This window comes from Bombus impatiens, unplaced genomic scaffold (genome assembly GCF_000188095.3).
Source record: "Bombus impatiens unplaced genomic scaffold, BIMP_2.2 scf_0044, whole genome shotgun sequence".
NCBI lineage: Eukaryota > Metazoa > Arthropoda > Insecta > Hymenoptera > Apidae > Bombus > Bombus impatiens.
Window position 1 is genome coordinate 1419366 of NT_176463.1, and position 16372 is coordinate 1435737.

The following is a 16372-nucleotide window of genomic DNA, read 5'->3' on the forward strand; positions in this document are numbered from 1 at the left end:
GCGGTGGAAGGGGCGTCGAATATGGCGCTGTTCGCCGTCCTGACGCCCTTCTACCACCCCCAGGTCTCGACCAAACCGACCTCGTTCTCCACAGCAGCCTCGTAGACGACCCCCAGGTGAGCGACGATGTACGTAATCACAACACATTTTCTCTATTGAAATACTTATAATATTTATGAAAAATTTCAATCTTAATTACTAACATCATCCAGCAAATTTAAAAGACAGAGACTTAAAGAATTAATTTCTACGATCTTTCTCTTTCAATTCAAAATATATTCGAATATTGCTTTCTTATGAATGTGTTTATTTTAATCTTTTATATTATTTTTGCTTCAGAACACAAATGTAGACGATGGAGGGTTCATGAACGACCTGCCTCTCCTAAAAAGTAAGTAATATCTTGCTTTCTGCTACCTGCTACATTATCAATATAAATTGCCATAAGATCGTGTTAAAGTATTCCATTTCAAAGTAAAAACGTTTATTTCATTTTATCGCGATAATTTTACTCCACCTTATCTTATCTCCTTTTCGTCCTACCAGTCCCTTACGGGTTTGATGCGCATTATCAAATGCGCCACTCAAATTTGCTACCTTATCAACGTGTTATATCGCTGAAGATGTTTTCTTAATTTCCAAAGCCATATAAGCTGTTTTAACACCACAAACATCGAATCTCTAACGAACCGACGAATTTACGCGATTCAACGGCGTAAAAAGCGACGTTTCAGGTAGGGATAAATGGAAAAAAAAGTAATGGACATTATCTCGGCGTGGAAAACGTGTCGGCCGCGCAACCGGAAATATAAAGTAGCCATGCCGGTAACTTGTCGCTTTTAATTAGAATTTATCTCCCAGAGTGTCGTATCGACTGCTCCTCTGTGAACGGAGTCTGAATTTCAAACTACGCCGAGAAGATAAAAAGGCGGATGGCCTCCATCTTCCTTCGCCATTAATACGCCACTAATGGTCGTAATTGCAAGGAAAATGAACCGCGACCGGACGTCATTGCGATCGTCGATCGTCCATCGATTTCTCGTGGTATATGGAGGGCTGAGAATCATATCAATGTAAATCCGCTTCACCTTCCATGAGATAGCGTTGGACATTTGATAATTTGATTATAGTTTAAACAAAAAATAAAGATTATCAATTGCGTACAAAATGTTACAAAATATGTTGGAAAATATTGCATAGAAATGACTGAGGTTTAGTTCGAAAGAAACATCGATGGATTACCTGGATTTCTCTCGACATTAGAGTAGGTACTGTGTACTGAAAACCACAATCATGCCACATCTAATCTTTCCTCGACCATTACACCATTCTTGTATGCCGAGATTCCTCGTTACGCGACAATAAGGCAAAAATAAACAGTTACGTTCCACCAAAGATCAACTGGTTTTTTGATCGAATATTGCCATTCTATCAATTAAGATAACCGCGATGAAAGCTACATAAAGTAATTCGTTGATTCCCAAACAAATAAATCCAATTTCCACCCGAAAATTATAACTCAGCACTTCGAAAAATTGATTTCTTATTTTCAAATCGGCGTCAAAACAGGCTAGATGGCTTCGAACTAGATAAAAATCTATACGCCATCGATCTAATTAAAGGTTTATCTTTGGAATTCGCCTAGCCGATAGTGGGTCGCGCTTTCACGTCAATCTTGCTACGGATTCTTGGAACTGTAAACATATAGATAACCAATTTATACAGATTGCAGCATAGTTTCGTTTAACACACTCAGACACGATAAAATTCTCATTAAAATTTAAATTATTGCATGAGTAGAATAGGGATATCGAGGTGGCAGAAACTGCCCAATATGCGCTATTACGTAACGCTGAGCCAGTTATCCGACAATGATGGGAAGGGAGAATGTGTCGTGGATCATGACGATGTCTCTGTTATAAGAAATCGTGCGTTTCGATCGATGATGATCGCGTGTGTCGATGTGAGAAGAACGTACCGCAGCCAGGTGAACGTGTTGCGAAAGTGTGACGCGCGTACTTTGTCAATCCTCAGTCGATACTCAGATTTTACTCTCAGCTATGCTTTTTTCCGAATGGAGATCAAAGAATTTCTATCGTAAATTGCCGATTGTATACTCAAATTTGTCTCATAATTAAACAAAAGAGTGGAGGAACTTATATATCGATAACGAAGAATTATTGAGTCACCACTGATCATTGGCTAACTGTGAATCATTAATCGTTTTACAGTTATCAAAGTTTCGAAAGAAGATTTAGCCTATCGCGCTTGTCGTAAGTTCGATAACAAAACACAACGACAACCCTCGACGATTCTTGATTTTTCTGAACAGACAACACAATGCCGGGAAAGGTGTACCGGTCACAATATACTGTACCGTATAACTAAATACGTTTCGGCAACGTGTCAGAGGTGCGAAGGAGAAATAAAACTAGAGTGGATGTGCCCGCAGGCGGATCGGATTTCGTTCATTGTCATTGTAATTTTTTGGCAGGGCGCAGTTTTCGGGGCGTTACACACCACAGGGGTATTACCTACAGATGGCTGTTTGTTCGAGTGTCACCGTGGGTTATTATATGCCTCGTTACTTGCCCTGTGACGGCTTATTTGGCCAGTTTTTCCTTCCCTTCTATTTCACTCCCCGCCGCCATTGTCCCTTTGTTTCCAACGACGTATCCGACATTGTGTCGTCGAATTTAGAAAGGTTTATCCTGACGCGTGTTCACTTTAACGTGACTTCTTTTCTCCTACCTACGTGCGAGATTTCGATGTGGTTCTTTTACTTTACAATCTTTATACTTTACAATCGAGCTTGTACGATGAATCTTCCTGACAAAAGTCGCTAAAAGTACCTTAGAATTTTCTTAGACGTTAGAGTAATATATACAAATGATAATATACTAAAGTTGACATTTCTTTCGACACGATATATTTTCTAGTAATTTCTTGCTTTTTCGTATTCAATTTGTTTGCTTAAAGTATTCTTGTTGAAATAATTTATTGTTTTATCATCTGTATGATATTTCCGTCTCAACGTGCCAAATTCATAATTTCAATTTGTTAAACCTAAAATTATCACTCCCCCGCCCACATTCTGGTAAAAACTGCTCGTCACCGTTGGAATATCGAGTCGGTTGGCGAGAGCAACGACAAATACGTACAACCGACGACACAACATACGCGTTCCGTTTCTCGGAAGCCGGTTATACAATTACTTGCAGCTTACCTTGGCTCCTTCGTCACTCCTCGACGTGCTCCAGTTTAGCAGTTTAACGTTGCTCCGAGGTATACGAACGAAATGAATTTTTCTCGGAACTTCGAGCTGCAAGAAATTCAAAATTAAAAACTTTGTTCGTTGATTGAGGAAATTCAAGAACATTAAAATATATTTGAAGAATAAAAAAAGCAATTGTAAAAAATATATTAGTTCAAAAAATATTATCGCGAGAGCAGTTAATTATGAGGAACGGGAGAAGAATAAAAAATTTATATTTGGCTTGAAAAAGAAAATATTCCGCAGTTCATTTCAAGTTAGAATTTTTCGTTTGCTTAAACATTTGGTGACTATAACTGCAGGTCGTGGATAACTACTTGGGAAATCATTCTAAATTACAAGTTCACGTTGCACCGTGTAATCTGACATCTGTTGTCGTCTGCTTGCAGTGTTCATCAGACATTATTTGGTGTAATCTGTTCCTCTTTGGATAAAGAATAATATATCGAGACTCTGATAATATTTACAAACCGAAAGATTTACAGTCGAACTTTACAACTGCAAGATACTTTTACAATTTTCCACTGCTTTTGACTTATCAGATTCTTTTTTAATTCCAACAAATAATCACGAGAGAAACGCGAGAAACATTAACGAATTTTAAACGTAAGTAATTTCCTAGCTACTGAGTCTGCATAAAGAGAAAAAGAGATCCCCGTAAGGAATAGAAATAAATAAGAATCGTAAGGAATGGAAACGAGTTTTTGTGGTGTCGGAGGCCGAGCCATGTTAGAACTAATTAATCATTCAAATGAGGCCAACAGACGGCACGCTTTTACTATGTTAATGATTTTTCTAATTTACCTGGTCAATGGCGTCCGGTCAATTAACTTTCGTCGTTATGGAACCTCCAAACAGCCACGTTACGCATTGTGCTTTTAAATTACCGAACGAACTTGACGTATACTTGGTATTGCCAACCGTGACAGAGCTCGAATCTGAAAATTATGCGCGCCTTTCCACGTCGATCGACTTGACTTATGACCAGAACCGTAATTTACTATTTACGAAGCCTGGTATGTTTTGGCTATCGTGAGAGTTGTCAGATTTGTTTTATTAAGAAGGTATTATGATAATATCATTTTAATCTTCGACAAACCTGTTTCACACGTTCAATACATACGTGTAAAGTCGTCTTGTTATTGTTGGTAAATGAAATTTTTTATTTCTGCCAATGAATTGTATAATTTGTAATCTACGAAGTTTTCCGTTTGTCGAATCTCTTATATTATGTCCACTTTTCTTGCGTGTAATTTTTACGACATATGAAATTCTTCGTTCGGTATATGATCAAGGTTGATTTTTAATCACCAATTATACTTTAATCGAGTGCACGTTGATGCATTTATGATTTTTATATTAAAATGGGAGAAATTTCGTTCGATCATTCATTAATCGTCACATTTGAATAATCCGTTTCCCTCGCATCTTTTAACACAGTAAATATTATATATCGTTCAACTATTTTACTAGCATTCTATCTACATATCTTAGCGGTTTAATTGTGGGGCATTAAAGAATTGGTTACATCATACACAAGAAACCTGTTTCCAATGAAACTATTTCTATGCATCTTTTTCTTATTTGATTACATTTCTAGCGGCTGGTTGCATTGCTAATGCTGAATTTTACATTAGAATTCGTGTCTCGTTATCCCTACTCTAGAATAGCTTAGGCAATAGTGATCTTTGAAAAATTAAACAAGACCACTTTTTAGTTGACCAAGAATATCATACCAAACTTCATATATTAAGTTTCAAAGACATACAAAAATTTTACTCATAATATTTAATTACATAGAACTATGTGCAATCGTGTTACACCATAATCTTGCTCGCCATTTATCTAGTTTAACCACTAACTTCAAGATAAAATCCTCTCTATAAAATTCATCTAGATACTTTCAAACAACCTTATCCCACGATAATTTCATTTGATGGTTCCACAATTTATCAAACGTACTAATTACCTGACAGATTACACATTTAAAAAGTTTAGTAATACCAGATCCGTATCGACTTCTATTTATCTCAATGCATTTGCTACCATGAATTTTGGTTTGGGAGTTCGATGTTATACATATGTGACAGGAATAATTTTTCTTTTCATAGTCACAGCTATCACAGATAAATTAAGAAAAAGAACGAAGCCTTTGATATTTCCGGGATAGCCTTAGTAGGAAAAATATTAACTGAAACGAGACTATCCAAAAACGAACATTGACATTTCTTAAATCAAAATTTATACATAATGTAAACAATATAAAGAACACAATACGATCTGCTCTAGTTTTCGTTCCAATCATGGCAGCAAACGCGTTAACAGCAAATGACAAAACTTTCTGACAAATTTAATCAACAAAATCAAAATTTATCCACAATGTAGAAAATATAAACAACATAATACGATCTGCTCTAGTTTTCGTTCCAATCATGGTAGTAAACGTGTCAATAGCAAATGATAAAACTTTCTGACAAATTCAAGCCTATCAAACAGTCCTAGACTAATCGAGGACATTCTCAAGCGTGCTCGGTAAATCGATTTCAATCGAATGAAAGTCGAGTCGAGAATCAGCGGTAAGTGGCTTTTTGACATTGTTCCGTTAGAAAGGAGTGGAATTGTCGGGCTGTCGCGTTAGACGGATGAAGGGCGGCCACCATCTTTGTGCAAGGGCGAGCCAACCTTTTAGAATCAAGGCCTAATGAAATTAACGAGGACCAGTGGCGCGTTGCCCTCGGGCCAGGTGGATCCCTGCCTCGCGATTACACCCCTGTCGTGCCGTGTCTTGCCGTGCGGCAGGGTCGAAAAGTCACACCCCAGTCGCTTGGTGGTAACCAATCAAGGTCGAGAAATAAGTGAACTCGTTCGTACGCGGCGATTGGTTAAGTTTCCGGGACGTTGATTGCCCAGGAAATTGTGCGTGCGCGGGACTCTGCACGTGCGAACTTGGGCCAACCGGCTCAAGGCTATTCTCACTTTTGCAAATTAAGGGCTTTTACGTATGGAATGCATGCAGGTTTTAACATGCGGGTTCGAGATCTCAGACTGGAACGGTAGCATTGGTATGTTTCAGCGTAGAGATAAAAATAAAATGATGAAAATAATTTTGCAAATAAAATATTCTTTCTCTGTGGTACAAGTTATATTGTTTTTGTTTTAATAGCGTTTTTGGTAATCGTCAAGAATTGATATCTTTTGCAGAGGGTATTAAAGAAAAAAGATCTGTTATTAGGGTCAAGGTATTAAAGAGAAGTCTGACGGCTCATACTACTAACGACTGAGCAATACACTGATATTTAATCAATGTAAATGGGGATAATTTTATAAATGAAATATTTTTCTCTGTGGTACGATTATATCGCTTTATTTATTCCAATAGCGTTTTCATAATCTGTATATCGAATGAATAATCTTTATACAGATTGTTAGAGAGAAAAGGTTAACTTTTTATCATTGATAAAAGTAACGAGAATTAGTCTCGATCAATCTTTTCTAGTGCAAATAGAACAACAAACTTTTATTTTCGAGACACTCTTACATTCATCGCAAATTAAATCCTGATCGAAACTAGTCGTGGAAAGTGTCGGTAATTTTTCATCATACTAGGACACAGTATGAGAAACAGTTTGGAAAGGAAGAAACTGACATGTAATTCCGTATTCGAAAACGAGTATGGCTAAAGTAATGTCCGTAATAGAAACTTTATTCGAATAATTACTCAAACGCACCCTTATTACAACTTTGATTGATAATCAACCATATAGCACTGTGAAATAAAAATACGACTAAACAAATGATGGGCTTGCAAGAGCAATTAAAACATCACGTTACTCTGGAGAGAATCTTTCGAGCGAGCACGTAAGTACTTGCGTACGTAACTCTTGAAAGATTATCTAAAAGCTGTGATGGAGGAGCGAACGGTAAACGCGAGGTGTATCTGTCGGCTGAATACAAGGAAAGTTTGACAGCTATTTACGTAACGTGAAATTCAGCCTTGAGCAATGATATCTGACATGATAAAATCGACTGACGCATCGATCTACGAAATTTATCATTTTGACAAATGTGTAAACAAATATTTACTTTTGTTTATTTCTATGCGATTGTGATATTCTGCCTATCGCAACCTTTTACTTATGCATTTGTATCATGCTCTTTTGTTAGTTTCGTTCGTGGTAAATCATAGTATATTATGAAATCAGAAGTTTCGTGAACATGAGGTTTAAAGAAGATCAATTATGTTTGTGTCATATTCCTTGACAGGTCTTCAGACGTTATTAAATTCAAAATTAATTTCGCTTTTCTCTAAATATTCTTCTATGAATTGCCTTATGATTTTTTTTTGTAAATAATTAAGCTAATGTTACCTATTAGTTGACGTAACGTTATGTCAGATGTTACGCATAGGTAGTTTCTATTTGAGGGAATAGAAATTGAAATTAGAAGAATTTGTCTTTTGAAATGTTTCTTATTCTTAATTATTTTAAAAATTATTCCATCTATTTAATGCAAGAAAGACTTATCTTTTATTCAACCCATGCAGACTGTCACAAAGAACTCTTTAAATTCGTTTCGTAACACGGTGAAAATTCGATCGAACCGGTCGATATATCGGTATCCCGAAAAACAGGATCGCATCAGTTATCGATATATCGAATCGGTATTAACAACTGCTGTCCCGTCTTAATTACAAAGCAACGAAACCGCTCGCGTCGATTAATTTGCGGTTCACACTATGTACACGCTTGCATCCGGCCGCGAATGTATTAATTTATCAATACACCTGTGTAATAATCGCGTTATGTAATCGTGCCATAAATCATAAATGTACGCGTTCACCGGATCGACTCATTAAAATCATGGACATTGGCAATTGCATCCACTAGTAATGATTTCTCTAAACAACCCCGGGGCTATAGATAATAGCGAATCGTTGTGGATCATGGTTCGTGAAGTTTCTTCTCGTACGGGCGACGATTGATAAATCGACGATCAGTCCGGAGTAATCGCCTTTTCTCTGGCTAACTTTTCACTGGCACAGACGTATATATTTCACCGACTGATCGCTTTCGCAACTTTTGTCTTTTTTTTTCTTTTCTTTTTCTCCCACTGTTTCGATTTCTTAATAGAATTTTTACCTTTTAACAGCTTTGTTCGCCATCAATCTTGGCAAGTATCGCGGCGATAACGGTTTTATTACCAGCTTGAAATTAGCAACCAAACGTGATTATCGGAGTGATTAATGCAATTTGATGTAATCGTTCGATATAGCCATCCTTATGATTTTACTATGTTTGAAGAAGAATCGTTTCTGTATTCCGATTAATGCTGGTAATATTTCCTTTTGATATTTTAATTTCGTTTCTCAATGTTTAAACATGAAAGAGATTCTTTGCTACATTGAAACCATGTTCTTTTTTTTATTGTATACATATAATGTTCTTTTAGATAGAAAAACAGCACCTCTGATATTTCTCAATACTTCAATATTCTTGGCTAAATAGAATTTTGTATACATAAGCAGGTATATATTAGTATTCAAATATTGATCTCAAATGCTATTCGCTGAAAACAAATGAAATATGTAGCTTTTAGCTTCAGTTTACGTGTAAATGCTTTCCAAGAATACATATAATTTCTAATTACATCATTATAATTTCTAATTACAATGATTCATCTATAATTCATCGATGGACGTTGCGTTATAAAAATATGAAAAATAGGAAGTAGAATTCTTTAGCAATATTTTGCTATACATTTTCTTTTTTCAAGCATGATTATAAATCTTTGCATAATTATTGGTGTTTTTGTTACTTCTAACAGAATCAATTTCTTAAATATGTATTCATTCACTTCGTTATAAATCTTAGACTCGCAACGTTTGAAATTGCGTAGTTTCTCGCATGTTCTCATCAAAACATTCAAATCAAACTGAAGCTTTACTATTTTACAAATATTGTACTGTTATTATTATTTTACAGTAGATAAAACCAAGGAAGGTTTAAACGTGAAAGTAGCCGGATTCACGGATATACACACTCCCTTTCTTCTCCTACATGATTTTGTAATCAGGAAAAATGTAGCTATCACATCCGGTCATTAGCCGTTAAAATGATAATTGTGCTCCTGTTTTTTGTCACGCTATGAACAATTTTAATGCCGCTGGAACTTGATTCATGTAAAAACGTGTCGTATTCCTGCACTGAATGTTTCATTCAGAACCGATGGTTTAAATTGTTCTTGGACGAAGCAAATATCTTATTTAGTAGATTGACCAGTTTTCTTTAATAACAGCTTAATGATACCTAACTCTTTTAACTCTTTTGAACTCTATTTTGAAAAACTACTCTGGAACTATTAAAGATTTCAGCTCAAGTATAGTATCATTTGAACTTTCCGAATTTCGAAACATTTTGTAAGAGAAACCTTTGATTAACTACTTAAGCAAACTAACCAAATGAATAAGTTCAACTTTAGTTTTACACTATCAATAACTAAGACAAAAATCGATTTTGTGATATTTCTCTTTGCAAAAAGACTTAAGAAACAATCGCATAATATCCTACCATATGTTCAATCAGAAGCAAAATACTTGTTTCGCGCGCGCTATTTAAATTGTAGCGGCACATGAGGCAGAGGACGACAATTAAAATCATGTTGTTATTTTGCCTCGGAGTATCAAGACCGTTAGGTTACAAGTAATGTAAGAACAAATAGACTCCGGGCAAAACTATGTCGCTGCTACATGTAACCGTCGTATGAAGATGAATTTGAATTTTCCGACTCTCCGGAAACAAACGGACTCAAACGGACACAATCGCGAGCGACATAGTACATATGCAGTTACAGTCAGTTGTCGATCTGTTATCAACCAGTTATCAACAAATTATCAGCGATCTAATTATCGAGTTATTAGCGATCCTATTTTACGATTTATACACCGTCTTAGCGAATCGGTTAATACGACATTATCTGTATACTAATTTATCATTTTAAATATATTCGACGGTTTCAACAACGAGCAACCTCGTCCATTAAACCTCACCGATCAACCAGCCTCTACACATAAACCCCTACAAAATTAAGGCCCATTATCGTGAACTTCCTGCCAATAACTTCTACGAAACGCATTCACGACCGTGTGTGGGTACATTCTCGGCAAATTACCAAAGATTTGCCTTCTGTCCTCCCCAATAGGATAGAAGCGTGCATCTGTACAGGTAGAAATTCCTTGTGCACCGTTTGACCATCGAAGTTGCTTCATTGACGGCCAACATGTTCCGGTCGTTGTGCTCCCGTTTGCTTCTCGATCGTTTCCGCTGGAATGAAAATTGTACCCCTTACACGAACCACGATCGCTATTAACTACAACTAGTACGCGTGTAAAGGTGCTACCGAAGTGGCAATCTGTTCTTTCGTACATGCTCCATGACGATCCCCTTTCTTTTCTCTCTCAATTCTGTTCAAACCTAATGTTTTGATATTTTGCAATGAAAAAATTGGCAATTTCTTTCCGCAATAATTTTTAGACTTCTTTTAAGCACCTTTTCCAAGTGTTTGGAGGTAGATATTTGCAGGATAAACTGTACAGTTTAATCGACAAGTTCATTATCATATAATTACATATAATTTCAATTATATAAAATCTGCATTCAGGAAACCGTAAGTCATTCTACGTTCCAGTATGAATAACATTACGACTTCCTAATGTAGATGGGATTACTGCAACATGAAACATTTGCATTTTATCGACGAGATTAACAACACATGCTTTGCAATTAATTTTTTTTCTCTGTGATTTTCATTCCGGTTCTATTTCGAAAATAAAAGATATAGCGAAAATTAAATATTTTTTAAACGGTTTGTCTTATAAGGAACTCGTGATGAATAAAAATAGAATTTTAAAAAGTCATCGAATTCGAAGTAACACGCGTGATATATTCTAGACTGCATGCATGCCAGAAACTTAACTGCAATAAGTTTATTCTTGAGCACCCTTGGGACGTTTTTAAATCTTGCTTGAATCGTATTTTCATATTTAATTAGACAGTAAATGACGAATGATTTATGCGTATCACGTACAGAAATCGCGCATGGATCGATGTTTGTTGCATTGAAATCCACCAGCGTTCAAAAAATAGAAACTTCAAGATATGCAAAATCTTTGACACGTGTGTGCGATAATGAGAGCGATAACGAGTAATGACAGAGCGAGGCTGTGTTAATGGATAGGTATATTTAAATCGTCTTACTTTTAATGTCGCTGATTTCTTTGAAACTACTCAATTAACCATTGGAATGTGAAAATTACGGATAGAATATACTCTGGTTATTAGAAATCAGAACTTGATGTTATTACTACTTGATGTTATTAACATTGATTTAATATATAATTTAGTTAATTTGATTTGTCACAAGAAATTGTTATAAAACAATTTGTTGCATTAAAATACAAGAACAGGACTGTATTAAAATATTTTTTAAATCCACGCATATTTGCGACACGAAGAAGCAATTAGGAAATTTCTCTTCTTTAGTCTTTTATTTCGATGCATCGTAAAAGAAGACAGAAAGTTTCAACAAGAGAAAATATTGCCACATAATTATCAACAGACCTCACGATTACGCGACGCGTTATCAAACTTTTCGCTAGATAATGTCACTCCATTGTAACTCTCCCAACAATATAATAGCATTCCAACGTGGAAACCCGCCCAAGTTTTGCTACAATCTACCTGTCAGACGGTTGTTTCGTGCCCGAGATCCAATGATGTCAATGAAAGAAGTTTTATTCAGACTCCCGATCAAACAGCAGCGACGATTTATCGCTGTTCGAGAGCTTAATTGACTACCCACGCTTTGCAGTCCCGCTGATCCCATGTCTCCGACAAACAATCATTCCTTCTCTTATCAATGAAAAATATTAAGTTGGAGTATCATTGCGAAAATAATCTCGCAATGAGACTTTGATCATAATGAAGCATAATGATATAAAAGTAGATAATTCCATTCTGTTTCTTTTTTATTAATTAATCTTTACGCGTTGAAAATATGAAAGTATAAAAGCTTGGAACTTTAATATCTTAAAAAATTTGCAAACGTGCGAATGTTTATTAAGAATATAATACTCCAAAATTACCATTGATTTCAAAATTAATTTCAGATGAAAAAATTCTAAAAAGAATCACGGTGTTTGTCATCGTCCGAACAATTAAAGAAATCATTGTCACTATTGCTTTCATTGCCACAAGTTAGGCCGTTACCACGAAGAATCGTCTGGCGCTCATTATCGCGTCTGATTATTGCTATGTTACAAACACTGTAATTAACATAAACGTAGGTTACATGTAGCCCTGCGGAAGCTATAGAACTAGTCGTTTTCACGGTTCTAGAAGTCGTGATCAAGGATCTTAACACTTTTGTTTGATCAACTCGGGTAATATATCCACGTTGGCCGGGTGACAAATTATCTGGTGGCGACTTCCTAGACGTTATCTCGGGCTAAAACAAGACACCGCCGATCCCGGGATACAGAGGCGAGGATGTTGTCGTATATACATGTCTTCTATACCGGTCCCTCGTCAAATAGAGTGTAAAGGATGAATGAAAATCTCATTAGTCGACTAAATTTCGAATTTATACAAAAAATTTACAGCACGGTGGCGTTCCGAATGATCATGCTTTCGCTGTCGTATCAGGCTTTGATTCATGCGACATTTTGTTTGTTGCTTAGACTTCTATGTATGGATGAAAATGAACTTGAGAAAATAAATGAATTATTACTGTCGATTACTTAACTACGCCTCTATATAAACAGAATTAATTAGAATCGAATAAAAATCGATGTTATTTACTTATAACATGGATTCCTACGAACTTTAATAACTTAGTGATAATATCTACCACCGTTCTTGATAACAAATTAGTGATAATATGTAAATCGAGGGGCAATCTCTTCAGTGTAAAACGCAACGATAAAGAGAACATGAAGTTTAAAAAGGGAAAAAAGCGGAATGTTAGGTTTTTTTCGAGTACACCTGACAATCATCATCGTGAATGAATTTCGATATATATTTTCAGTCGCCATTCGTTGCATTGCCATTTAGTTAAGGTCGATAGAGAAAGGATCAAGTACTTCGGTAACTTTGTCCTTTAGATTCTAGACAGAACGCATTTGTCATAATAGCGAAATATTTCGGCTTTTTTCTTTCTTTTAGTCGATTCGAATGTAGTGTTAACGAGGAATCATCGCTGGAAAACGGCATCGATGAAAATGTCATAGAACCGTTTATCCCTGCGCGTGGCCGTTGAATTAACCGATACATGCCTTTGTAATTAACTCACGATCGATTGACCGATAGCGGTCTCATCGATGAGTGAGACCGTTTCACAATTCACATCGGCAAAAGGTTAAAACAACCCTCTATAATTACACGTTTTATAGGACTACGTTTTACCGTGACCAACGTAAGCAAAGCATGAGTTATTCCCATTAAATAAATTAATGCACCTTCCAGTGCCGTTACCGAGATGAAGATAACAGGCTAAGATAACTTGAGAAACACTTCGAAGATAGCCACAGCGTTCCTTCCTTCTATTTTTTTCTCTCGCTTCGAATGATTCCTTCTGACATTTGATACGATTGTGTACGATGGTCCGTGAACCACATGTAACTTTCCAAGTAGACAAAGTATGTAAAGTAAGTAAAGTAAAGTATCTTTAAACGAGTGGGATTGATAAAAAATGAAAAATAAAATAGCGCACTAGCTAGCGATCGTGATTAATAATTGAATTCGATCGCCAAAAGCGTCGTCGAATATTTAATTTCTCTACACTCAGAGCACTCGAATTGCAAAATTGATACGGTGAAAGTTAGAAAGTAAGGAAATATGTAATTTTAGTTCTTTCACTGTTATAAAAATTATTAATGCATAAGTCTATGTATCTTTCGTTCAAATGTATCTTTCTTCGAGCTACGAAATTGTCTGGTCAGTTTCATCGACAGACTGCTTACCGTTACACGATTTTCTACCGCTTCATTCTCGAGATTACGATTTATAAGCGCGGAACAAATCCACGTCGACCTATTTGGTTCGCGTAGAAATTTATTACCCGCTTGACCCGGCCGATCGAGACGTCGTTGTGGATTGATTCTACTTGACAACTTGTTTGCACTCTCTTCCTCTTTCCCTCTCCTGTTGTGCCTTCTCTCTCTCTCTCTCTCTCTCTTTCTCTTTCTCTTTCTCTCTTTCTCTCTCATGTGTTTTCACATACACAAACGCTGTACAAACGAATTACGCGTCAATCCAAATCAAATCTCAACCAGATAAATGGTATTGTATTATAACATACGTGGGTATTTTATGATACAATAAATTTCACCAGATTTCTACGGTAAGAATTGGTATTTGTAATAACATGGAAATTACAATACTGGAAAATACTTTTACTATCCCTAATTATGATATTTCAAACATTTAATAATATTTTGATGATGGCAAAGTTCTTGCTAAATATTTTCAATGTTTAGAAAAACTCTTGCCCTCAAAATTAAGGCGCTAAGACCAATACTACGTACAATATACTATAAACCTATGTTTCACTCGAATCATCGAAAGCGGAACGGAACTTTTATGCGTAAAACCTAAACATTATACGAAAATAAAGGACGATAAAAAAGCGGCATACTTCGTTGTCGTATTACAATATTTTTCAGCAACAATTTCGAAGATATCGATTTAAAACTAGCGTTCGTTTTAAACGGCTATAAACCATAGGTATACCTCATGATCGGGCGAAGTCAACGATGAAGAGTTTCAAGTTATAAGTTGACCATCGATTTGCCTTGTAATAACACAGCTTTGTCCGAACCCCGCGGCCTTATATTAAGCATTCCAGAGCAACGATGCAATAATGCGGGACTATCGGTGCATAGAAACGAAAACGGGACGAGGTACGGCGAATTTAAAATATTTCGCGGAGGATATTGCCCCGATATCATGGTTGTGCACCTATACAGATAGACTTGGACCGGGTATAAGGTAATTTCAGAAGAACCTACGGTTTCGGTATTCCTTATCGGCCACTCGTTAAACCCTCTTTGACCTTTTATGGGAATAGAACACTGTATTCTTAAGTGGATTATTGCGTTCCTTTCATCGACGGAACAACATTAATTGGACAATATTTTGCGAAATAGAATAATTTATTTCTTTCGCTGTTTCGAATATTATTTTTACTTTTTGTGATCTCAGAAAATGAACAAGGGGAACAGAAAATGACAATGAAAACGTAGGAAGCAGAAAACGATAATGAATAACAAGCATTAAATATGTACGATATGTATGATATAAATAATATGATATAAATAACACACCTGATGTATCTCAAAGTTGGCATTTATAAAACTAACATGTTTTTACTATATAAATAATATCGTGTACTTTATCGAACATTTAACCGACTATATCAGCAAGTTTAATCACTTGGTTTTCAGAAACATCTTTCTGCATTTACGTTCATCGTATCCTGAGAAACATCGTTAAACACGAGGCTAAGATTCACAGGCATCGATCTAAAATGCCACATTTCAATTGCTTAGAATTTTAAAAAAAACGATCAGAAATTTCTTAAACCTTACATGGTACCGCAGTCTCGATATCCTTCGATACGTTTTAATCGATGAACGTTCATTAGTACATCGACTTCATTTGCATCGTAAATTAAAATGTTGAACCACTTTCTCGTCCCAGTACATCGGTTAATTGGTTTCCAATCGTTAAAACGCATAATTCTCAGATGTAAACGTGGGTTGTTCGTTTGTTGTAGACATGAAACCATCGGACAGGAGTGAGAAGGCGATGCTAAGTGGGAACGCGCAGCCTTCGGACGTGTTCTGTTCGGTTCCAGGACGATTATCGTTACTAAGCAGCACCAGCAAGTACAAAGTTACGGTAGCCGAGGTACAAAGACGACTATCGCCACCGGAATGCTTAAACGCGAGCCTCCTCGGTGGAGTCTTACGGAGGTAAGATATTGCTTTGAAACTGTCACTGTCTGTACCAGCTCCTCGTTTGCATAATACAATTTTATAAGGAG

At 36.2% G+C, this 16372-nt stretch overlaps 1 protein-coding gene across 1 annotated transcript in view; it reads left to right on the top strand.

Moving 5' to 3' along the window:
- Window positions 1-16372, top strand: part of LOC100743090 (transcription factor AP-2-epsilon) — an 84831-nt gene that overhangs the window by 49965 nt on the left and 18494 nt on the right. The window contains exons 4-6 of the mRNA XM_024370760.2: window positions 1-128; window positions 340-391; window positions 16103-16301. The exon at window positions 1-128 is cut by the window's left edge and continues 2 nt beyond it. Of these exons, the coding sequence (XP_024226528.1) occupies window positions 1-128; window positions 340-391; window positions 16103-16301 (379 nt within the window). The remainder of the gene's footprint in view (window positions 129-339; window positions 392-16102; window positions 16302-16372) is intronic.